General features: G+C 34.5%; 5 protein-coding genes across 5 annotated transcripts; 2 read left to right on the top strand and 3 right to left on the bottom strand.

Annotated features, from left to right (window-relative positions):
- Nucleotides 1–1,272: 1,272 nt before the first annotated feature.
- Nucleotides 1,273–1,872, top strand: LOC110778843 (uncharacterized). Its single transcript, XM_021983386.2, has one exon. The coding sequence runs from the start codon at nucleotides 1,273–1,275 to the stop codon at nucleotides 1,870–1,872; it is 600 nt and encodes a 199-aa protein (XP_021839078.2).
- Nucleotides 1,873–3,961: 2,089 nt separating this feature from the next.
- LOC110780488 (NAC domain-containing protein 13-like) lies at nucleotides 3,962–5,511 on the bottom strand. Its single transcript, XM_056842706.1, has 3 exons — nucleotides 5,377–5,511; nucleotides 4,160–4,700; nucleotides 3,962–4,059 (listed from the first exon to the last, which is right to left on the bottom strand). The coding sequence occupies exons 1-3, from the start codon at nucleotides 5,509–5,511 to the stop codon at nucleotides 3,962–3,964; spliced, it is 774 nt and encodes a 257-aa protein (XP_056698684.1).
- A 2,217-nt stretch (nucleotides 5,512–7,728) lies between these two features.
- Nucleotides 7,729–10,483, bottom strand: LOC110788430 (protein FAR1-RELATED SEQUENCE 5-like). Its single transcript, XM_021993069.2, has 3 exons — nucleotides 9,684–10,483; nucleotides 8,043–9,474; nucleotides 7,729–7,950 (listed from the first exon to the last, which is right to left on the bottom strand). Exons 1-3 carry the CDS (start codon nucleotides 10,481–10,483, stop codon nucleotides 7,729–7,731), a joined length of 2,454 nt encoding a protein of 817 aa, XP_021848761.2.
- A 1,679-nt stretch (nucleotides 10,484–12,162) lies between these two features.
- On the top strand, nucleotides 12,163–17,574 carry LOC110778842 (probable flavin-containing monooxygenase 1). Its single transcript, XM_056843058.1, has 5 exons — nucleotides 12,163–12,761; nucleotides 14,842–15,079; nucleotides 16,124–16,299; nucleotides 16,404–16,774; nucleotides 17,126–17,574. Exons 1-5 carry the CDS (start codon nucleotides 12,255–12,257, stop codon nucleotides 17,460–17,462), a joined length of 1,629 nt encoding a protein of 542 aa, XP_056699036.1. The 5' UTR covers nucleotides 12,163–12,254; the 3' UTR covers nucleotides 17,463–17,574.
- LOC110778840 (sodium transporter HKT1) lies at nucleotides 17,545–22,136 on the bottom strand. The gene is made up of 3 exons (XM_021983383.2): nucleotides 20,913–22,136; nucleotides 18,024–18,269; nucleotides 17,545–17,801 (listed from the first exon to the last, which is right to left on the bottom strand). Exons 1-3 carry the CDS (start codon nucleotides 22,025–22,027, stop codon nucleotides 17,600–17,602), a joined length of 1,563 nt encoding a protein of 520 aa, XP_021839075.2. The 5' UTR covers nucleotides 22,028–22,136; the 3' UTR covers nucleotides 17,545–17,599.
- Between the last annotated feature and the right edge of the window lie 1,596 nt (nucleotides 22,137–23,732).

Here is a 23,732-nt window from a genome sequence, read left to right as displayed (position 1 = left end):
TGTTTGGAACAAATTAGAGAGAAAAACTAAGTGTTTAATACTAGAATATGAGATAATAAGATATTCAACTAAATTAACTAAGGGCTATATTTATAGTTTTGCCCAAAAAGCATTAAGAAAAACCGGAAAAACTAAGTAAACCGCGCGCACAAAACGCTCCTGGGTTGTCGTCGCCCGGTCGAGCGACTTCCGCCCGTCAGGCGACCAGCTCGCAACCCGCCCGTCGGGCGCAGGTCTGCCCGCCGGGCGGAGGGAGACAATTCGAATCCATCTGCACGCGCCCGGTCGGGCTGCTCTCGCCCGCCGGGCGAAGAGAAAAATTGCGCTGCTGCAGCTTCGACGGGCACCGGGCGAGACTCCGCCCGTCGGGCGCCTTTGAACGACCTGATCCTCTGCTTGCTCGCCTCATGGGCGAGGGGAGATCAACCGGGCGGGAAGCTCTTCGTCCGCAACACCGAGTCTAACTTCCGGGGCTCAATCATGAACATCTAAGGCTCCCGTAAGTCGACAAAAGTCGTCCCGAACTCCCTCGGGATCATGTAGTGGCCTAAATCATCAAGAAACGGGTCTAAAAAGACTAATTTCTCACTAAGTAGTCCTGAAACTCAAGACACACTCAAATACACAGATTAGTACTAAAAACGGCTCCTAAGAGCTCATTTGACGCATAAAAGTACTAAGGGACGGGGGTGAAAACACTATATAAAACGCACATATCAAAATCTCTTGAATTTTGTGGGGGGTTCATCTAAGAGGAAAGAATTTCTTAGAGAAATACAAACTCAACGTGTTGTAGAAGCATTATCATTAGGTGAACTTGAAACAGGAACAAGATTAAATCAAGAACGTGGCTTGGGTAGACCTTGTGACACTCGTTGGGGCACTCACTTTAAATCAATTTTGAGTGTGCTTGATTTATATCCCACGATCCTTAAGTCACTTGATGCCATTGTTGGAGTTTCTAATACAACTGATTCGAATAGAGCACAAGCTATTACATACATGTTGATGTCTTTTGATTTTGTGTTTGTGGCACACTTGATGGTTGCTATATTTGGGATTACAAATGAATTGAATGTGGCATTGCAAAAACATGATCAAGCTAGACATTGTAAATGCAATGGCTATGGTTGATGTAACGAAGTTCAATTTGCAAAAGATGAGAGATGAAGAATGAGATTCTCATATGGAGAAAGTCACTTCTTTTATGGTTAAACATGACATTGAGGTTCCAAATATGGAGGAGGGAGATATGTTGTTCCTGGGAGAAGGATGGCTAGAGGTAATGGCCCACAAGTGACAAATCTTCATCATTTCCGAGTTGATGTTTTTCTAAGTGTGATTGATCTTCAATTACAAGAACTTGAAAATCGGTTCTCTGAGGTAACTAAAGATTTACTTGTGTGTATGTCTTGCTTTAATCTCTCTAATCAATTTGCTTCTTTTGACAAAGAAAAATTGATTCAACTTGCTAAATTCTATCCCAATGATTTTCCGACTGCGGAAATAATTGTCTTTGATCGTGCACTTCAAAATTTCATTGTTACTATGAGAACAGATGATAGATTCTGGAATTTGAAGACTATTAATGAGCTTTCTATGAAACTTGTTGAGACGGGGAAGCATAAAACTCATGACCGGGTCTACTTGCTTTTGAAGTTGGTGTTGACTCTCCCTGTTGCAACGGCAAGTGTGGAAAGAGTATTTTCTGGGATGACGCAAGTGAAAGATAAATTGCGCAATAGCATGGGAGATCAAATGTTGAATGACTGTTTGATTACTTACCTAGAGAAAGATTTGTTTTTGAATGTTAATATGGATGATATAATAAATAGATATCAAAACATGAAAAGCCGTACAGAGCAATTGTAATTTTGAAGTTTGGTTGTAATAATTAATACTTGTTACATTTGGATTTTTTTTTAAGTATTAATTTTTTTTTTATTTATACATTGATTTATGATTGTATGGTGAGCGGCGTAAAATGGTGACCCACCATCCGTGAAATCCTGGCTCCGCCACTTAGTGTGTGGCCCGGGCGTTGCTCCGAGTTTTACTTTTAGTAGGGTTTACTTTTTGTAAAAATGTGCCCATTTTAAAAAGATTGTATTTTACATTTATATGGGAAAATATAACATATATTGTAGCTAGTTAAGATGGTAAGAAGTGAAACTTTAATCCATGAGGTTTGATGTTCGATTCTTGCTACATGATTTTTTTTGGTTGTCAACATGTCATGATGCTTATTAGCGGTGACATGGCGTAATAAGGAGGGGGTATATATACGTGACACATATACGTTTTCTTAAACGCATTTTAATATATTAGTATAGACTGTGGTTCGAGCGTTGCTCCAAGTTTTACTTTTAATGGGGTTTACTTTTTGTAAATATGTGCCCATTTTAAAAAGATTATATTTTATATTTATATGTAAAGATATAATATGCATTGTACCTAGCTAAATGTTAGGAAGTGTAAATTCTAATTTATGAGGTCAGGTGTTCGATCCTTACTTTATTGTGAGGTCTACGTGGCACATATATGCATGGCCGGCTATTGGGCTGTGCATCCAGCCCAACAGCACAGGCCTCCGATTTATTTGGGGCCCCCAAATCTGAACTGAAACTGCAACTATATATATAAAAAATTCAGCGTATAATATAGCGCCAAACCCACACATAAAACCATTTTAAGATGACTCAGCTTAAAATGGTCACCAATTGGTTATCATTGCCAAGTCATTGCTTTGTCACTGTCTAGTCAGCTGAAAAAATTTCTAGTACAATTCAAATTTGAAATTCAAATAATAAACGGATTTAATTTTTTTTTTTTATTTTGGTGAAATGTCGATGAAACCGATGTTTTTCATCTCCCCCAAGTCAGTTGATCTGTTATGTTTCGTTTGTTTTGATTTTCCAGTAAAAGATCTTTGTTTTGAATTCTCCTTCTTCATCGTTTTATCATCTATGTCAATGGAGTAATTCCTTTGAAATTGTAATTTCTATGTCGATATTTCCAATGTTGGTTTTGGTTTACTGTTGCATATCTGTTATGTTTCGTTTGTTTTGATTTTCCAGTAAAAGATCTTTGTTTTGAATTCTCCTTCTTCATCGTTTTATCATCTATGTCAATGGAGTAATTCCTTTGAAATTGTAATTTCTATGTCGATATTTCCAATGTTGGATTTGGTTTACTTTTGCATATTTTTTCCTAATAAGTGATAGTATTCCCTAATTTTATCAATGTTTTGTTTAAGTTTGCAAATAAAAAACATGGTTTGTTGTTCACAAATTGGATTGAATTGGAAAAAGATGGAGCGAAAAATTCTGGACAATTGGATAAAAATGGAGCAAAAAAAAAAGGGTGGGGGGTTGGTAGGGAAGAAGTGAATTGCGCGTTTTATTATGCTCAAGCCAGTACTCGAACCCTTGACCTTCGTGTAAGCAATGCTCTATGTTAATGTTGTAGTTGTGACCATTGTGACGTGAGGCCGAAGCCATTGTTGGTTTTGCATAGGAATTGTATATGTTCGGTTCCATTATCTTTACAATACAATGTAAATTATATTGTATATAAAGGAAATCGTTGATTTATTAAATTGTATACAAGAAACATTCTTAAAATAAATTGTGTATAAACTGTAGTTAGTGTAAAGATTTAGTTGTAATATAAATGAGGATATGTATTTTTTTATGAATTGATAATGAACCTATTTAATCCATTACCACTCAATCCGTTGTTTGCTACATTATATGTTTTGGAGTTTGGTTATTGCAAACGTGTGTGTATTTTTACGGGATTGAGTCGTTATTGTTCCAAGTGTAAGATTGTCAAACATTCACGCAACATACTTAATACGTTACTTTAATGTATGCAACATGTTGATGTTGTCCATAGCATTAGTTTAAAAATTAACAACAAAAACTCGGTTATTGCTAAGTCGATCAGAATGTTTGTAGCATCACAAGCATCCGTAGTTCATGAACGAGGCGAGCACATTGTTTACAAAATCTTGATCTTCCATATCCATGTAATTCAACTCAACATCTTGGGCAGGGCCTGCTACAAAATTACAATTGCTAAATTAGATATCATATGAAAGTCATACTGAGAATGTTTGTTATGAGTATCATAATACGAGGGTTAATTTGCATGTTACCTGCATTGTTAGTGTTTTCAATTTCTTGGTTGATTACGTTTTGTGCGTTCGGTGCGGCTTGTGGGGGGTTAAAGATTGCTGCCCACTCTTCCTCCCTAAACTGATGTTCGATCCACGGTCCTTTGGAGTAAACCTTGGATATGACGTAACTTCCTTGTTCTTCTCCTAGGTCATTGTCTGTAAGGTGGTACTCTTTCATCCTCCATAACGTATGTTCTCCACGCCATTTGAACGACAGACTTTTGATTTCTCCTACCATTGTTCCCAAATTAAACACATTTATAGCCGTACCTGAGATTTTCCATTGGCCTCCACTAGGCGTCAATCTGTTACGCACTCCTCCTCTTTGTACGAAAAAGAACCATGCATTTTTCCCATAATCAATTGGTGACATATGTGGTAGTTCCCATGGCTCGTATGCGTAGAAATCAATATCTGCAATTGCCTCGCAACCTAAAGGTTGTTCTCTAATCTTTCTTTTTAGGTACCACACTAGTAGTTCCTCATTCGTCGGGTGGAACCTCAAACCAGGTGCAAGCTTCTGTAAATTTGTGCAGAATACATAATTAGGTTGACAAACAACTACAACACTACTTAAGAGTAAAACCCGAATTAGTTGATTAAATCGTTGCAATATACTTCCTAGCATAAAAATTGCGCGTAAAAGTTGTGATTTTGCTACTACATTAGTGACACAGTTGTGTACGACGTACTCCATCTAACCATGTACTTCGTTTCTTCCTCGAAAAATAATTTATGGTTTCGAAATATATAGTATTTCAAGTTAATAATTTGTAAATAAATGCAGTTTTCTGAACTAATCTCAACATCAAAAGAAAGTATACAACCCACATGTAAAAATTGTTTTCATTAGCTTATGCATCTAGTAAAAGTTATTGTATAGCCACTAATTTTGCTGGGTTTTAGTTATTATTATTTTTTTTTAACTTGAATTTTGTTAAAGAAAGGACGTAATTAGTTGTTTTGTTGTTAAAAATTGTAGTTAAATGTGGTCCTATAACCTAAATAATCAGTCGTAATTTGTATATTTTACGATTGTAATGAGTACAAATAAACTAATGATGACTAATTAAGCATTATGTGGGACCGACGTAATCCCACTGTAAGTGGTCAATATATCTTCACGTAATCCCACTTTAGGAAACCCTAATTAGCTAAGAAAATGAGTATGTTGATTTCTACTTCCTAGCATCTACATTGAACACAAGATCAACAAGAACACCAACAACAGATCGATCAACAACAAGACCAACACCAACAACAGATCGATCAACAACATGACCAACACCAACAACAGATCGAGTAACATCAACAACAATAACAGAATACATCACCACCAACAACAGATCAACACTCAGAACATTAAGAAAATACCACAAAATTATCAACACCAAGAATAATGAAAGGGAACATGCAGCTAAAGATTCGAATGAAACACACGTAATTTCGACTTAAATTAACATAAAACTAGTAAAAAATTGATGAATTAGACAAAGAAATGGTAGTATACAAACCAAGTTCTCCCCCAAAATCTGATTGACCATAGTTATTGTTGGTAGATTTTTTTTTTTCGCGTGTGATGTGAGAGAGAGAGACAGAGGTGTTGGTTTGTTTGGTGTGAGGAATGAAGTTGAGTTGGTGAAGCTTTTATGGTAAAGGTGTGGTGGTCGGACTAAAAAAAACAGTGGACTGAAGCAATTTTTCGCATGTACAGTTGATTGAGTATACAGTGAGGTTTGGTAATAGGGTGGAAGACAAAGGTTGTTGTGATAGAATCCATACTTTTAATATTTTTTATTTATCTGATTATTCGTTATTAGATGTTTTAATTTTATGTTCTATGTGATTTATATTTTGTATAGATAAATCAAGTATGGAATATTAAACATACTTTAATAAGAAACAGTACCAGGAAATGCATGCGTAATAGTTTTTTTTTATGGAAAAATGGATTTCGTGGTGGTAATCATCACTCCTTTTAAACATTTTTCTCTTCTTCCAAGTTGTGTGCAACTCTTTTTGAATGTTTTCAAGTAAATGGGTGCAAATAGTTTACAAAATTGTTATCTCACCTAATATTTTTATCATCTACTATGAAATGTTCACGTATTTTTAACTAAAACAAATCAAAAATCAATTACCAATGTTACGCAAAAGAAATATATTTTTAATTATACCTAATGAAATGAATACAGTACGTTCAATTATTTTATAATTCATAAGTTATGGTATGTGAATCATATATATTTTGTTGAAATTAATTTGTGATATTATGTAGTTCTATCAACATGTTTAAAATTTTCATTTCTATTAATATGTTACTTATAATTTCAGTGATATACGTGGTTACAAACATTCAAGCAATTGTGTTCGTGACTCTAGCCCTTGAGCCGTGTTCTCAAAATGGCTAGTGCAAATACTTGCAATAGAGTCTATAACAACTAACCTGACATGCCTGCATGTGTTGTGCGACTGTTTAATCAACTTTACAACCCAGTCAAGTACGTCAGGTAACTCATACGGTGATTCAACCTGTTTGGTTGTTATATGATCACAGGGGTTGTAATTGGAATCAAGAGAGGTCTCTAAAATGAAGGGTATTAGAGAAGTAAACCTTCGAATTGGAAAAGGTCCAATTGAGTGTATATAAATGGTTGCCCCATACATTCCACCCACTAACGGAGGTAATTGACATGCAATACTAGTTTGAAGGCAAAGTTGTGTCTTACCGGTCGCATTCTCCCCGCATAATTCAGTCACTTCACCAACACTTATTCCACCTTGCAAAATACTATCAATAGAATCGCACTTCGTTGTAATTTTTTGATGATTTGCTGACATTCTTTTACTTTAATTTACTTTTACACTAAACAACCATTAATATATATACAAGTTGGATTGTGCTACACTAAACTTGGATGTCAACAAGAAGATTAATTATGTCACTCAAACTCATACAAACTACACAGAAACTTAAACAATTATTTCTACAATTTGAAAATTACTAACAAAATACCACAAATAAAGACACCAACATTTTCAACAACAAATGTGAACAAAATAAATGTAAAAATATTCCAATGTAGTAAATTTAATTTAATTTAATTAATTAATCGTTGTATGCGTGTCAACGAACTGTAATTAAAGACGGTATTCTAATTACTTTTATCAGCACGTGGAGCATTAAGTCAAACTATTAGTATATTCTGGACGCAAATGAGGCAATGGCTTCGGCCTCACGTCACAATGGTTACTGCCTTAACATAGAGCATTGCTTCCCCTTTGGTCTGAGGTTCGATACCTGGTAGCAGCGGCATTATGCATATTAACCTTCCCCCCACCCCCCCCCTAACCCGCACACTTTTTTTTGTTGCTTTTCCCCATACTATTTTGATGTCAAATTCAGTTCAACGCTTTGCGTTTATTTAAAGTTAAAAATTAGATTAAATTTAAAAAGTACCAATACACAAACTTCAAATGACAATCTAGCGCAAAAATTCCATACAGATAATACGGTACCCAATTCATTATAACATTGATAAACACAACTACATGGTCAATCTTCCTCCAAGTCTTGTGTTCCATTCAAAGGTATCATAATCAAAAGTTTGAGAAATATCTTCGGACAAATTTATTTGAGATGATTCAGGAATGTCTTCTAAAACAGGTCCAATGGATGAGGAATGTAAACGGGCATCCTGAACGTTGTTCGCATGCTCTTGCCTTGCCCGGTAGCTAGGAATATGGCCATAAGTAGACCTGATGAGTTCCTACAATTAATTACCGTAACTTGTATAAATTATAAGTCGTAATAAAAAATAAACATTCAAATAAAAAAAAAAAACAAACAATTTTACATTACCTCGTTCGCTGCAATCTCAGCGGGATTACATGCTTGGTTCTTCTTTGATTTGTCGTAAATTGAATACGGTCCTTTCTTAGACCGCCCAACATGCCTCTTATCAATGGGGGTTTTAATGGCACCATCCTCAGCAGGTTGAGATGCCCTCTTTAGGGCACGTTCATTACACTCCCTCGGTCGTAGCCTACGACGACCAAATACGTTACGTGCTTCGGGATCCCACCAACAAATAGACTGATCACCTCCTTCACCAGTCTTTCTTATACCGACTGCATCCTCCATTTTCAGCCTAAGACTATCAGTGCCTTCCGTATATAACTTGTAGGCAGCTTCATTGCGCATGGCTAATTCTTTCAAATAATTATGCCTTTGGGAAAGCTCTTTAGCTTTGGCTAACGTTGCGGTTTCTTCAGGATCATAGTATGAAACCCTAACACTCTCATACGACCTAACTTGCTTCATCCATCTATCTAGTATATATTTCTCCGGTATAAATTGGAAATCCTCCACATCCATTGCTTTGAGTATGTGCCTACATAAAATACCCCTAAATTCAAACAACTGACATGAGCAACTGACTTCCCCCTTAACCTTATCTACTTTAACAACGTAACTTTTGAACCTTTTCCTCCAATGAGGGGAGGTCAGTTTCTCATCTGCTCTATACAATACAAGTGACCCTATGGCATTGGTTTTGGTTACGTTCGTATGGGTTAAACCTTTACGCTCATTCACAACCGCAGCAAACATCTCATTGGTGTATACAGTATGCAACACATACTCAGCTAACACACTCTTGTCCACATCAAGTTTAGGAGGCTTATCTATACTATTATGATTATCCTTCGACTCTTCCTCTGCCTTTATCTTCATACAGAACGAGTTTTTAATAAACTGCGTTAATCCACAATCTAAGTTTACATGAATTTTGAATGTGCGATTCATACCTTCACTCCGTTGCGTAGAGGACATTCCAGCCCAAAATTTACCTCTATTGTAAGCTGGTGCCCATTGCCGACGTTTATCATACGCATCCAGCATCCAACCCTGACGTTGATTATATTTGTCCATCACAAGACACCAAGCCTCATCAAACTCCTCGGGATCGAGCATGTCATGAACGGCGGTTCTAATTAGCGTGTCGATGCTTTTCCATTCATCGAGCTTGCCGAGATTGCGAGAGGCATTTTGTAGCATGTGCCACAAACAAAGCCTATGAGGAACCCCAGGGAAAACTATGCTTATCGCTCTACCTATTGCCTTGTCTTGATCAGTTATAATTCCCTTAGGAGGCTTTCCCATGCACTTAAGCCATTCCTCAAAGACCCAAACAAAACTCGGAGTGTCTTCGTGTGAGATTAAAGCGGCAGCAAAAACAATTGACCTCCCATGGTGGTTGACGCCAACAAACGGGGCAAATGGCATACGATACCTAGTTAATTCAGTAATTATTACTGTGTGAAGTAGGATGGAAAAACAATATCAAGTTTACTATTATCGCATGCATACAAAATAACATTACAATAACATGCACTACCACATGCACAATTAATTCAATTTCAAGAAGACTAAACTAAATAACCCATAAAACTAACAACCACAGTTATGTAATAGAAACAAATAAATAATAAAATAACATACCTGTTGCTAGAAAAGGTGGTGTCGAAACTGATCACATCCCCGAAATATTTGCAACTTCCTCTACTACGCGCGTCGGACCAGAATGCGTTCTTTAAAATACCCTCTTCATCTCGTTCTATAGAACTATAAAAATCGCCATTCAGATCTCGTTGTGCTTTAAAATACTCTTCAAGTGCAACAGCATCCCCTTTCTCAAACATGGTTTTACGACGTTCAACAGCTATGGCGTTCCTCAAATCTATTTTGTTGAACGTCATATTATCAAAACCACCCTTTTCAATCAATTGCGTGCCAAAGTTTCTACTAATGCTAACACCGGCACGTTCATTTATCATTACCCTATCAAAGGTAGCACTACCGATGCTTCTATAGTTAACCATCATCCTACTATTTTCGGGCAATAGAGGATGATTATGCACCAAATCACAACTAATAACTACAAACTCTCCGTTTTTCTCTTTACCATAAAAAAAAACGTTGCAACCACTAACATTAGACCCGACACTAGATTTCACGCCACCTTTCTTACACTTTAATCTGATCATCTCCATCGTATGAGGCCTAGCCTCAAGCTCACCAATACCAACTCTACTAACACCCTTATCCTTGTACTCCTTCTTAATCTTACTACATATTACAAACAACTCAAAACCAGTCATGTACGCATAACGATTGCAAAATTCAAAAAACTCACTACCGGACTCAAAACACATTCCTGGACAAGGGGTGGTTGGCGTAGTTGAATTCACAATAGTTCCTTCTCCGACGTCAGGTTCAACATTAAGGTCTATACTAACCATTGTACTCTGGCATAACAAATGAAATTAAACAAATAATAAATTAATACAAATTAAATTAAATCATACAATGCTTTTATACAAATAAATAGTTATCGAAAATTTTCAAATTAAATGAAAATAAACAAATAAAAAATTGATATAATAAAATAACATTTTGTTTTTAATTAAACATATACAATTAATTATATTAAAATGGATAACATACATATCTTATCCACGAAAATAAAATCTTATACACACAAGGTACATAGGTTTCTCCGTCAACTTCAATCAACAACATCGGGCATTCCGCTTAATAAATTATTGGTTCATAGATTATACGACAGTAATAAAATCACAATACATTAATAAGGATTTGGTTCTGGAAAAAAATTTACTAACAATAAACATAAAAGGAGAACAAATTTGTAAATAACAAAGTTAAAAGATTACTTAGTAATTGCTTTGTATTACATGAAAAGTAGAAATGGAGTTCATGAATATTCACCTCTTACAACAAGCTTGGTAAGTGATAAACTTCTGTGGATAGTTAATGCTCAGCTTCACTTTCCGTTTTTTTATTTTTTTTATTTTTTTTATTTTTTTTTGGGAAATTTAGGCGGGGAAAATTTCAGAGGATTTTTGGGCGCTAGAATGCCCGCTGTGAAGAGCAAAATGGCGGAAAAAATGAAAACCTTTCCCTCCTAAAATATACCATTTCCCACCTAAAACCAAAATGTACAATCTGACATGTCAATCACCCATTGCATTCTAAGTCCAGTCAACATAAAACCATTTTATGTGTATGGACTCCCTATAGTCATAAATGAACTATAGCTCAGTTAGTTATTTGAAGGGAAAATGTATAACCTTTGATTAAAACCTGAAAAGGTACAGTTCGATTCCCAGAACCTGATTTTTTTTTAAAATCTTTTGTGCTTCATTATTTACGTTTTGTGAAGTAAAAAACAACATTTATATTGATGTAGAAAATCTGAAAATGTGTACACATATGTACACGTACAAAATTTCTTAGATTATTTAATGTACCTTTTTTTCCCCCAACTTTAGTAAGTTTGTGAGTAATGCATTTTATGGTGGATATAGTAAATGTATAATTTCTTAGATATCAGAAGTATAATTTGACTTTAGAAAGTAGCATGTTTTATGAATTTTAAAAATTTGTAAAAGGTGCATTATATTTAGCACATGGCCTCCAAATTATTTAAGACGGCCCTGCATATATGTTCTTATAAACGTATTTTAATAAATATGGATTGAGTGAGAAATATAAAAACTTTAGAGAATACTTCCGAGAGAAATTTGGAAGAAGAGTACATATTTCCAAAATAATTCCAACAAAATATGAAGTGTGGGAATTGATACTTTAATTAGCAAAAGGTCTTGCACACGGGTATATAATAAAAATTGTACACCAAGATAACTTTTATTCTTTTCGTATTTTATTAGGAGACTAATCATTTCCGAGCGTATTTTATTAGGAGTCACATTCTATTTTTAGTAATTTTCTACCCCGTCATCTAATTAAATAATATATCTAATTTACACTATGACCCACCACCACATTAAAATGGAAGAGTAATTATTAGAGAAACCAAACCAAAAAATTCAACTTTCTATCAATTCTTGATGAACATCTAATTAAGGCCGGCAGCTATCAGAAAAATTAAATTAAGGCCGGCTTACAGAATATTTCATCCAACATGATAATTATTTTTATACAAAAAAGTTAATTTTTAAGTTTTCTTTCCTGCCATACGTGTCGCAACATATGAGAATCCCTATAAATAAGGGGTACCCAATTTGGAAACTTGAAAGAGTTTTAGTAATAAACAAAAAAATGGAAAGGAAAGTGGGCATAATAGGGGCAGGAATTAGTGGTCTATTAGCATGCAAATATGCCCTTGCTAAGGGTTACCACCCCTTAGTTTTTGAGTCCCGAAGCACCATTGGTGGTGTTTGGACCAAAACTGTGGAAACTACTAAACTTCAAACACCTAAACCACTCTATGAATTCAGTGATTTCCCATGGCCTTCTTCAGTGGAAACAGTTTTCCCTGACCAAAATCAAGTGTTTGATTATCTTAAATCTTACGCTAATCACTTTGATTTGCTTAAACACATTAGATTTAACACCAAAGTTGTGAGTATTAAGTATGAAGGTCCATCTGATGAAGAGATCCAATCATGGGCCCTTTGGGGTGGGAATGGTAACCCGTTTGGTAATATGGGCAAATGGACTGTCACAACCCAAGATCTACTCAGCCAAACTATCGAGGTACCTACTTTTCTATCTTTAGATTATATATTCAATGTTACTCCGTACCATTTAAATATTTAATTCAAATCGATTAGAATTACAAGGATCAGATAAGAGTAATATTTCTAATAGTTGCACATTTTATTTATATTACAATATTTGATATATCTCTATTATATAAGTGAAGAGCTAAGGTTATTTTAGTCAATTTACTTTTGATGTCCCCCTGGATGATTAAAATACCTCTTACACTTATAGAATAGAGAATATAATTATGACAATCTACCCAATAAGAAAAGCCAAAAAAAGCATTTTAATCAATCTAGCCCCTTAATCAATCTGTTTATATGCGTTCGGTTCTATCTAACTTATATGTTTTACATATTCGCATGCATCACATTTATATTATATTTTTTACATATTATTTCAGGTTTAAATGTAATAACACGAATCTGTTTATTATATTCGCATGCATCACGTGCATATAAGATCGACTAATAACTTTATATGCAAAATATGGTTTATATACCCGGGTGCACAATGCTCACTGTGCACCCTGTTTTACAAAGAACATGTAGTTTAAATACAAAGAACATATTTTTCATACCCAACGAACATATAGCCAATGAACTTATGAACATATAGTTCAAATCCATAGAACATATAGTTTAAATATTTCACTAGTACATGTATATTGAAATCATTCTCAATGTTCATTAGATTTTCAATAAATGTTCAACATGGTGCACAATGAGCACTGTACACTCGGATGTATAATTCAAATTGCGCTTTATATGTGCATCGCGCGCATGTATAAGACTAGTAACTTTATATGTTGAAACATTCTTAAAAAGTAAGTTTTATATGGAGTGTCATAAATAGTTCTGCGATATCCGATGAATGTTACTCCCTCCGACCCGGAATACTTGACCTGTTTTTCTTATTGGGCCGTCCCTTAATACTTGACCTGTTTCTAAAAATGGAAATATTCTAACAATATTATATTATTTCTCACTCCTCCCCTATTAACCCACCTACCCCCTACTCCATACAAAAAATAATTAAAAATTCAACCCCTACTCTCCCCCAACCCCACCCCTTAACCCACCTCCCACTAATTATATTAAAATAATACCTCACTATCAACTACTACCTATTAAATTAAATAAGTCAATTCAAGTTCCTTAAACTTTGTGCCGGTCAAACCGGATCGAGTATTCCGGGACGGAGGGAGTACTTTAACAACATAAACCATATATACACCTTAGGATAAAACGACAAAATGACAAAGTACTATATATACACTTTACACGAAGGAAAAGATAATTTAAAAAAAAATCTTGGTGCGATGAATGAAACAAAGAGATAACATCATTATTATGATTTATGAAGTTAATTATGATGTTGATCGGTGGCCTATAAAAGGTTAACAATTTTAGAAGTCATGTATGCGTCACGTATGACTTCAGTTAGGGAAGAGGATTAGAGCATCAATAAGGGTAGACTCTTATTTTGGTGACTCTTAGTCTCTCTCCTATGTCCACATAAGGTTCAACTCCAAATAAGAGCCCCTCCCAAAAATTGTTGAAATTGACCAACTCTTAACACTAGCTCTTATACTCTCTTGCCCTATTTTTTTATTTTATTTTTATACAAAAACAATGATGTGGCACTAGCTCTTATTTATAAGAGCTAGCTCTTATTTCAGAAATTTCTCTTACAATCTCCAAATAAGAGACTCCCAGTCCCATTACACATCTAAGAGCTAGCTCTTATTTTTTCTCTCTCTCCTTAAGAGTCATCTAAGAGACCCCCTTATTCATGCTCTTACTCTTTAAACTTTCCATAAGCAAATTTGGAGAAGGTCAAGACTCAAGACTTTCTCGTTGGACCTTGTTTAAACTTTCTCATTGAAATACGTACCACATCTATGTTTAGAGTAATTACTTGTACGTGTTGGACTTCTTAATCCAAACAAACATTGAAATCTTTATCATCTTGAGGTACTTAAAGATGATGTACAAAATTAACAATATGATAAGTATTCCTAGCTTGTCTAATGCTGATTAGTAATAATGACACACATATATAAATGCAGGTGATGCAAGTAGAATTTGTGGTGTTGTGTCTGGGGCGATTCAGTGATCTACCTAACATGCCCGAGTTTCCTTCGGGTAAAGGCCCAGAGGTATTCGATGGGAAGGTCATGCATTCTATGGATTATGCTGCTTTGGACTATGAAACTGCTAGAAATTTGGTTAAGGGAAAGCGAGTTACAGTTGTTGGCTTCCAAAAATCTGCACTCGACATTGCTATGGAGACTTCCATTGCCAACGGTAACACCTATACTACCGTTCTATTATTATTGTTGTCGTCGCAAAAATATCTAATTTCGTTAATTTTATATGACATGTCAACAAAACTCAAGTCTTAAAATTTAATTAGGCTAATCATGCTCTTATGTCGTACTACGTATAACACTAGCTAGTAGCCTATTACATAAGGATGTCAGCTGGGCATGTTCGTGGGAGACATTTTCCGCATCTACCTCAAGTAGACGGGGAAGGGGAAATGTTTGGTGGGTGATGGGTATAAAATCGTACCCACCATGGGTGATGGCCTGATGGGAGGGGCGTGAATTTTATGTCGGACCCATCACACACCTTACCTGCTTACCGACCACTTATCTTTCATACCCGAAATAATACGTATACAAAAACATTATAAAAAAAAAGCTTGTTTATATATATATTTTTTAATAGATGTTTAAAATATTTAAGCTTTCTTTAAGCTAATGTCAAAACAAAAAAAACATATTAAGCAAGGTGTTAGATGTCTAATAAAACAAACCATTATATGCAACTTATGTTATTTTTAGTTGTCAGATATGTTGTCATATATATTTGAAAATAAAAAAAATTATTTGGATATTGGAGCGGGTATGAGACGTGAAGGGATAGCCAATAGGGGATGGGGCAAAAATAGACTTCAGTTTGTATCCGTGGGGGTGAAGATGGATTTCAGTTTATACTGGTTGAGTCAGCGATGGATTTCAGTCTATACCTGTTGGGGCGAAGACTTAGTTGATATTGGACACGTCATAGGTGGTGGGACAGGGATGGTGATGAGATTTTTGGTAGGTATGGGTATGGAGGTACATTATCTGCATCCGCCCCGCCCTATGAACAATTCAGCATCCCTATTATTACGGACTATACAGAGTAAAATGCAGGGGATATTTACATATTTTCTTTAGGGAAGATATATAGCTAGGTACATTAAAATGAATGAACGATTCATTTTACTTACCTGGATAAAATGATCGATAACTATATGAATATGCATATCTTGATGTGTCGTATGATGTTAATTGATTGCAGGAGTGGAACGTCCATGCACGGTAATATGTAGAACACCACATTGGAATGTACCCGATTACTTCCCTTGGGGATTTCCTCTTGCATACTTGTATTTGAATCGCTTTTCCGAATTCTTAGTTCATAAGCCTGGTGAAGGCCTTCTGCTTAGTCTCCTTGCCTCGCTACTTTTACCTTTGGTAATACATTTCCCCGTCCTAAGCTAGCTTTTATATTACTATATATATATGATCAGCTAATTAATTAACTAACATACACGTATTTTAATAAATGTTTTCAACAGAGATGGGGAATAAGTAAATTTGTGGAAAGCGATATTAAGAAGAAGCATAATCTGAAGAAATTCGGTATGGTACCGGAACATAGCTTCTTACAGGAGATGAACTCTTGTTTGATCTCAACCGTTCCACAAGGATTTTATGAAAATGCTGAGAAAGGAAGCATTGTTTTGAAAAGATCTCCAACTTTTAGCTTCTGCAAACAGGGTGTTATACTTGATGATAGTACCGTTGGAACAAAGGAACCTATTAAGAGTGACGTTGTTATTTTTGCTACTGGATTTAAGGGTGATCAGAAGCTCAAAGACATATTTGCATCTCCCAAATTTCAGGATTATATTATCGGCTCTTCTCATAAAAGTGTTCCATTATACAGGTTTGTGTTTCTTAATACCAAATTCTTATATGAGACTGTCCGGACCAGTTCACACTTGCTAATTTGGGTATGTTACTTCTATAGTTTAGACATGTTACTTTTTTTTTTTTTAATAATTTTATTGGAGGTATTTTTTAGTTTAGGTATGTTACTTCTATAGTTTAGATATGTTACTTTTTTTTTTTATATAGTTTTAGGGGAGGTACGCTATTGTTTTCGCATTCGTCACACCATCAAGTTGATGGTGTGACTGGTCTCACAGGAGACGCGCTGTTCTTAATATCGGTGATAGTTTTTTATAATCATTGTAACTTTGTGCCTTAAGATGATTTGTTTAAATGTGATGTATAGGGAATGTATCCATCCACGTATTCCACAATTGGCAGTAATTGGATTTTCGGAGAGCATTGCCAACTTGTACACTTCGGAATTAAGATGTCGCTGGTTATTTGAATTGGTTGATGGCAAATTTAAATTGCCAAACATTCAAAAAATGGAGAAAGATGTGTTGGAATGGGATCAATTCATGAAGAGGTCATCTGGCAAGTATTACAGAAGATCTTGCATTGGAGCACTGCATATTTGGTACAATGATCAACTGTGCAAAGACATGGGCTTGACCCCAAACAGAAAGAAGGGATATTGGGCTGAATTGTTTGAGCCTTATGGCCCAATGGACTATGCTTAAGGTTATTAATTCCATGTTCTCATGGTTCGCTTGTGAGTTGTGACACATCTATTATCTATAATCTACTCGTGTAACTTAAACATTACCCTAACAAAACTTATTTATTTATTTATTTGTTTGGGGATGGGATTTAAGATTTAGAGGGAAAGTTTCCATGCTTTTCCAGAATGGAAGTGAAATCTCTTAAGCCTTCCAAAAAGCATGACCAAAATGAGAAGGAACTTCCCCTTCCAAGTCCATCTCCCTACAAAACCATAGCAAGTGTCCTTGCAATAGCTGCTGTTCACAAGTCTTCGTTCACAACTGTAGCCCATTGAGAATCCCACGTTCCCATATGCACTGCAGAACAAAATCCATGCCAATTAACTTAAGTAATTGATATAATGATATTTGTAAACGGGTAATATTATGCTAATAGAAACATCTAATACGGCAAATAACAAATAAGAGAATCAAAATAATGGATGATGGAGAATATTGTTACGTAACGTTGTTGGATTAGATTGAAGAAGACGAGAACAATAACAATAATAAAATAAAAAAGAAAGAAAGAGTATATACCTTACGACTTCGACAATAATGTTGAAGACGGTGAAATTGAGAGGATCTTCCTTTAAACTGGTGCTCTCAGTGATGCAAACAAGTATGACAAAGATAGCCAAGTAGGAAAGTGGAGAGAATTTGAGATTCTGAATGAAGCTACTCTCTTCCTTTTTGCCGCTTCTCTTGTTCTGGCTATTCTCACTTACGATTGTTGATTCTTTGTCGTAACTCAATGGTACGAATATTGTGCTTGATGGAAGGTACCTGCCAATTTGTGCACAGTATACTCAAATATTAGCTCCAATAATACTCAACTTGACGACTTCTTTTTCTTTGGTGCTTACAGAATCGATCACAAAGGCCGGAAATGATGTAGATGAAAATATATACGATTCAATGCATCATTTAGATTACCATAATACATTGCTAATACATTAGCTACCGCATAGTAGTTATCACTAACGCAAGTTGTCACACATTGGGAAAAACATAGGAGAAAATACCTACTTACTCTATATAATTATATGACTGGTTTTAGTGTCAAACATTTTTTGGATTATAATTGGAACGTACGAACCCTCCTTGTTATTCAGTTACCCAAGCCCACTTTCTATTCCAAAGTTAACAACCGTGATATCACTCATGCAAGATGTTACCATATCGCTGATCGACTTTCTTTTTCCTATATAAAGAAACACATTGTACGTACTAATATTTAATAGTAATACATGTGTAGATAGTAAACCAGGTCATATTTTATATTTTTGAAATTCCTTGCATTCTAATAAGTCACTAACTCACTACTTATTTGTTCTTTAGCACGAAAATAAACAAGGCTTAAATCACTTCTCTAACTAGCACATGTGCTGAACGTTGCTACATGTATACATATTCGCCAAATATATCCAATTTTTTTGTTTTTTGAGGTTAACCGTTCCCTCTTTTTATTTTTTCTTATCTTATGACATATGTACGTACATTGAATGAATGATTTCTAAGGTGATAATTTGATTAATTTTGCTACGGGTGGTCCTCCCAATTGACAGATAGTATACATAGACCTATGTTGGTTGTACGTTTCTAATAATGCTAGCTAGAACTTGTCTTGTATAGTCCTCTACAACGTGCAATCATGTGCCAATGGATCAATTCTATATTTTCTTTAATACACAAGATTACAAATTCCTGTATTCTTTTCGTGTATATACTCCGTATATATATATACATAATATATACAATAATAATACAAATAATAACCTTATGTATAAACTAGTATAGTAGAGATAGTAAATGTAGTTGAACTATCTGAATATCTGATTCTGATTTTGTGTCAGTGATATGGCGGCTTTCATGGATAATAACAAATTAAAACAATAGATTGTGATCCTCACTTTCCCTTACTTTTGAGTGACTGTGTGAGTGTAATATATACCGAGTAGAAATTACGCGTTAAATCAGTAGTTTATTTCTACTTAAAGAAACGAAAGTATGGTATTTCCGTCTATTCACAAATACTCTATTATAGTACTTTCTCCGTTTTTGTTTATTAATATCTTATGAAATATTGAACAATATAATATACGGAGTATTAAAAAGACACATTACATGTGAATCTCTAAAGAATCTCATCCATATGGGAAGGAGAGAAAAAAAATAAGAAAATATGGGTAGGTGGAGTGTTTAATGTTGTTAAATTAGAAAATAAATGACCACTTGCATATTTATTTGGGACAAAAGGAGTAATACAATTATAATATAAGGGTAAAAAAGAATAATTGTTGAATAAAGAAAGAAAGATTCTAAAAGAGACTATTAAAAAAAACATTCCAATACGAAAAGGGGTCTAATAAACAAGATTATTGGGAGTCATATAATTTCAAAATATAGAAATAAAACACTAGTTTATTTTTATTAACAATCAATTGTACACATCATTTCTCAATAGTCTCAAACCAAAATCTAACCATTTAAGGTAGTTGAATAGAAAGTGGTTGTTTCAAAATCGATTAGACATTTAGATTGAATGTTCGATAATAGACTTACACAAAAATTATGTCAATATATTACGAGTACTAGCTAGTTACCAAAAAAGAGATAGACTTTTAATCTATGTTTTTTCAGTGTTACTAAACGTTGCGTTATCTAATTCTTATTATGATTGTTACGAAATACGGAGTACTCCATAATTTACAAGTTGACAACTCATCTCTAGCCTATATGTGAATTATTGTATTTGCTTGACAAATTAAGAAAGAATTGAAAGAAAGCAACATTTATAATGATTTATATGCATGGATTTAAAGAATTTATTGGGGGCACGTAAAACTTTTGTGAGTTTTGTCTAGCCTAGGTTCCCAAATCGGTCCCCCAAGTCTAATTAAGTCATCCACAATCATAATCATACTCGTGAATCTTTCCACCTAGCAAGCCACTCACAATTAACTTGATAAGATTATAACAACAATCTTAGCTACATAACTTATTCATAAACGTGCGTGGTCTACTAAATTTATGTTTTTCCATAAGTTGATCTATTTCATCTTCACTGACTTGTCCATATCGATAGTTGCAATTTTATCTCCATCGTTCTTAGACACGGCAATTAATTAATCATTGAATCTTATTAAAAAGTTTTCTTTCAAAACGTATCACGTATACAACCAAACAATCACCCAGTTTTACCCTAATAAGTGAAATTAAACCCTAATAAATGAAATTAAGATTAAACTCAATTGATTAGGTGTTCTTACTAAATCTAATTAGTAAGCGGAAATAAGGTGAACAAATATTTATATATATCAAACCCCGGCTTCTGAAGGTAGAAAACAAAACAAAAATGGAAAAGACATGATGGACCACACAAAAGGGGAAAAAATGATGATGAGAATGAGAGTGAGAAATACTGACATCATAACCACAAAGAGAGCGAGAGTAGCTGGTGAAAGAAGGGAGATATCAACAATGGACTCCCCACTATGCCTTGAATTTACAGTTTGAAACAATGAACCAACCAATTTCCGATACCAATTTTGCCCTTGAAAAACAATAGAATTCCACTCCAAGAAACAAAACACCAAGAATTGGATGCCAATAAGCCCAATTGCAGTTACACTCAAAAGAAAAGCTTTGAAGCTTGAAATCAAAAGCCCATAACCCAAATCTGAATGATGGTTCAGCATGTAATTGTATTCCTCTTTCTTGGTAAATTTGTCAAGAACATAGATAACTAACCTTAAGAAAGAAGGGTATAATTTATTACCAAAGAGGATTTGAGGGATAAGAATCAAAAGTAAGCCTGAGTTTTTGTTAAAGGGCATCATGTTTTCATTTGTAGGGATGAATCCACAGTTAGAGAATGTGGATACAGTGACGAATAGAGAAAACAGGTGAGATTCAAGCTTTTTCATCTCTAGCACATTGTTTGCGCTAGGAGAAATAATGCTGATATACAAGGACACAAAGATATACCCTAGTATATGTGACACTAAAAGGTATACCAAAACCACATGGTTAAGTGCCCTTAATGATTTGTACTTTATACCTTCAGTTTGAGAGGAAGGGTTAGGGTTTAAGACATGGTTTCGCGCTCTTTTCTTGTGTTTAAGCTTTCGGATTTGAAGGCCGAGGAGGGAGAGGAAGACTTCACCCCCTGAGAACATTAATATAACAAGTACTATGAGTTGAGTAGTTGAGAAATTCTCCATTTCAATGGTGGACATGCTCGATATCGTGGTTGCGGATACCGAGGTGAAGAAGAGGTTGAGCTCATGGTGTGAGTTTGAAGAAGCAGAAGAATTCTGTTTTGTGCCCTTCAAACAAATATACCCAAGAAGAGAGACAAGGATGTAGTAAAATAAGTGATGCCAATATGGGCTTATTTGAAAGAGTAAGTACTCAAACCCATGACTTAAATATGGTTTTATTTTTTTGTCGATAAATTTAAATATTGGATCTGATTTCTCATGCGCAAGAACTAAGTATTTCTCCATCATTTCATGGAGATGATGAGGAAGAAATTGCATTTTTTGAATTATTTATTGTTTAATTCAATGTGATATTATTATTTAGCAATTTTTTTTTGGAAATAGGAATATAAAATTTGGGCTAGGTTCATAACAAAACCCACGTACTTTATATAGTAGTAAGTTTTAGTGAAGAAATTAATCATGTATTCCCTCCCTCTCTAATTATTTGCCCCTGAGTCAATTTTCGCTTTAATTTATTATTTATTATTATTATTTTTTGAGAGTGAAATTGAAAAGACATGCATAAAATTAAGTTGTGCTATTGAATGTGTTTTATATGAGAGTAAAATTTGGCCCTATAGTTAGAATACTTGGTATTATTTAGTCTATGAGCAATATATCTTATAAATTAGAACAGATCAAAACAAAAAATGAGAGAAACAAAAAGAACAGAATGAGTAATACGGTCCACCTAAATTGGGAATGCATAAAAGCTAAAGAGAGACGAGTGAATAACGTGGAGGCTGAAGAATTATCGTTGTAGAAAGCTGATCTGGAGGTGGGAGGTGGGACAGGGAATTTGTATTATTGGTGTCCAATGAAATATATCTATCTATTAGATCATATGGAGTAGATGTTGTATACGTAGTATGTGATAGTTACTCATTTGATTATTCGACCTTCTAAGGTTTTTCTTTGAAATTTATGTATGTGGCATTATTGTGGCTATATGCATGAATTATTGTGGCTAATTTTCCTAGATTTGGTGGGGGAGGACATTCCCTGCCGGGAAGAGATAGTCGGGAGAGTAATAAGTAATTTTTCAGTACATTTAGATTTTTAACTTAATGGTTAAGAGTGATTGTATGTGTAAGATAGGTTATAGGTTCGGATCCTCACACTCTTATTTATAATTTATAAGCCCTTGTGAGTTGTGACTCATTTACACCAAAAAAAAAAAAAAAATATTAAAAATTATATCGTATCATAATTATTGTTTTGTGATAATTGAATAAAGATAATAACAGATATATATACCGCCATTTCTAAAAGGTGATTACGGCTATCGTACACAATAGATAAACCTATTTAGGAAGGTATAATAAGATAGATCGATCGAGAGAGATACAAGGAGGTAGGGCACATAAGCAAGTTGATGAAGAGTAAGTTTTTCATGTAGGGCTTATCACACTTATGTGGGGAAGAACATATGAAAGCAAGTTGTATGTAACACTTGTATAGTTGTATGTGAGGTTTTATGAAATGTATAAGTAGAAAAGAGACTTTAGTTTCAAATAAAGTAACCGTGTGAATGTTTGTCAATAGAAAGTGATTAACCAACAAAGAAAGATTTAACAGATGAAAATTTTAGATTTAAAAATTAACGGGTGAAAATAAAACGTATAACCATAATTTAGAAACCGATGGTTCGGATGTCGTCTCCTAATCTATTACTATATACTAAAAGAGACACCAGGAATGACACGTGTCAATTCCTGGTGCGATTTTTTCCCGCCAAAAAGTTTTTTCCCTTTTTCTCTTAAATTACCAAAACTAAAATTGTGTACTCCACGATATTAAAGGCATTTTGCAACGATTTGATAGATTATAGTAATAGATTTGATAGAGAATCGTGAAACTGCCAAAAAAAGGAAAAAAATATAGAATCATAATCTACGGTGCACGTTATGGGAATTTTCTATACAGAAATTATATACCTAAATTAAAATCAACATATTAGTATATAACTTAACATATAAAA

This window comes from Spinacia oleracea, chromosome 4 (assembly GCF_020520425.1).
Source record: "Spinacia oleracea cultivar Varoflay chromosome 4, BTI_SOV_V1, whole genome shotgun sequence".
In the NCBI taxonomy this organism is placed as follows: Eukaryota; Viridiplantae; Streptophyta; class Magnoliopsida; order Caryophyllales; family Amaranthaceae; genus Spinacia; species Spinacia oleracea.
The sequence above is the reverse complement of the archived record's forward strand: the minus strand, read 5'-3'. Positions and strand labels throughout refer to the sequence as shown.